A 1736-nucleotide genomic window follows, 5' to 3' on the forward strand; every position below is an offset into this window, starting at 1 on the left:
GCTTCATTGATGAAGTTTTTAATCCCATGGAAATCACCACGACTATTAGCAGAGATGAGTCCGTGGATATCCCCTTGACTGATGGGCTTACCAGTAACGCAGGCATGTGCATTCAGATCATAGTGCCCTAGGGTGCTGGCACATGTGTCAGCCATCCAGGACATCTCCCGCTTGCCCATGCTCATGTCAGGGGCAGGTACATCAAGGCCAGGACTAATAAAGCCTTCTTTGCTAACTCTATGGTGAACTTTCTTGTAATCTTTCCCAATTCATTGTAAATGTAGTTCTTGGGATTGATCTTCACACCAGCTTTAGCACCCCCAAATGGTACATTTATATGTCATCAGAGAAGCCAAAGCTTTTACTCCATCCACACTCACACCTGTGTTGTAACCAATACCTCCCTTGGAAGGTATGGTGCTGGCTGTGCTGGACCTGGTAACCCTATATGACTTACCAGGAGCTGTGGTCACGCAAAATGGGAAAGGAGAGGCTCAGTACATGGTTTCAGGGCTTGATGATCAGCAGGATGCCCTCGGTTCCACTTCTGGTCCTCGTGGTCTGCTACCGCCTTGCTATAGTGTCGCTGAGAGGAAAGCGCAAGCCCGGGCTGCTGGGCCGTGGCAAGATGTCAGTGAACTTAGGGCTGCGGTGCCAGCCCAGGACAGCAGTAGCACTTCGCCCAGGCAACAGAGAAAAGTGGGAGGGCAAGGTTGCTGCGGAGGGAGCAGCAGTGCCTGTGGGACTGAAGAGGCATGCTGACAAGAGACCATGAACAAAAGGCGAGAGAGCCCAGCTCAGGTGGCCTTTTTAAGCCACAGCTTCCTGCCTTGCTGGCTGTCTTCTCTCTCTAACCCCCTCCTGAATAGGGTTTTATAAATCAGAAAATTACTTAATCTGTTAGAGAGTCAGCCAATATTTTCAGAGAAGATGGAATTTAAACTGGATTTTGACAGGTAGGAATAGTTCAAGCAGGCAAAACAGAGAAAGAAATTTGTGTAGAAGGAATGGTGCATGTAAGGAATAAGAAAGAAAGAGATGAGGAGAGTCTAGGCTTCAACAGCAGGCAGGTTTATTGAGAGTAAACCTGGGGGCACTCAGTCACTAGAGACCAAGAACCAGCCTGCTTTCTTACAGACTGGGGTATTTAAGGCAGTGTGGTCCTGATACAGTTTTTCAATGAGCAGGTTATGGAGATTTTCCTGAAACCTGAAACTACCAGGGGAAGGGTCTCTTGGTGTAATAAAGACAAACTTTCCAGAAACTGGAGGCTGAGCAGGACTTTATCCAGCATGACTTAGTATAGCTGCAATCCCATTTTGTTCATCAGGCGCAGGGTCCTTCAGTGTACAAAATTTCATTCCTGGTAGACTGAATATGGATTATTGTCAGTAATTTCAATCAAGGAAAAAGATTACAGTTGTGGAAGTTATCATTTAGATTCTAAATTAAATTCACATTTAAATTAAGAAAAATGCCTACATTGTCAATGCACCAAGAACTGAGGTCAGAGATATGGAGTCCTGCTGTGTCACTGTGAGTTAATGCGCTGGACCACAAAGTATGTTTGAATCGCCAACCGCTCCTTGGAAACCCTATATAAGGTCGATATGAGTAGGAACCAATAGCACTTAACAACATATGGATTTAGCGATCCTTCGTTAGACAGCATAAGAAACAACTATACACATGGACCTCACCAGATGGAATACATAGAATTCAAATTGACTACATCT

The 1736-nt window shown here is 45.4% G+C and overlaps 1 protein-coding gene across 1 annotated transcript in view; it reads left to right on the forward strand.

Annotated features, from left to right (window-relative positions):
- Positions 1-529: 529 nt before the first annotated feature.
- The window catches only part of LOC102825192 (olfactory receptor 2AP1-like), a 22758-nt gene continuing 21551 nt past the window's right edge, over positions 530-1736 (forward strand). Inside the window, exon 1 of the mRNA XM_006859583.1 lies at positions 530-630. Coding sequence (XP_006859645.1) covers positions 530-630 — 101 coding nt within the window. The remainder of the gene's footprint in view (positions 631-1736) is intronic.

Source organism: Chrysochloris asiatica, unplaced genomic scaffold, assembly GCF_000296735.1.
Source record: "Chrysochloris asiatica unplaced genomic scaffold, ChrAsi1.0 scaffold00033, whole genome shotgun sequence".
NCBI classification, from domain to species: domain Eukaryota; kingdom Metazoa; phylum Chordata; class Mammalia; order Afrosoricida; family Chrysochloridae; genus Chrysochloris; species Chrysochloris asiatica.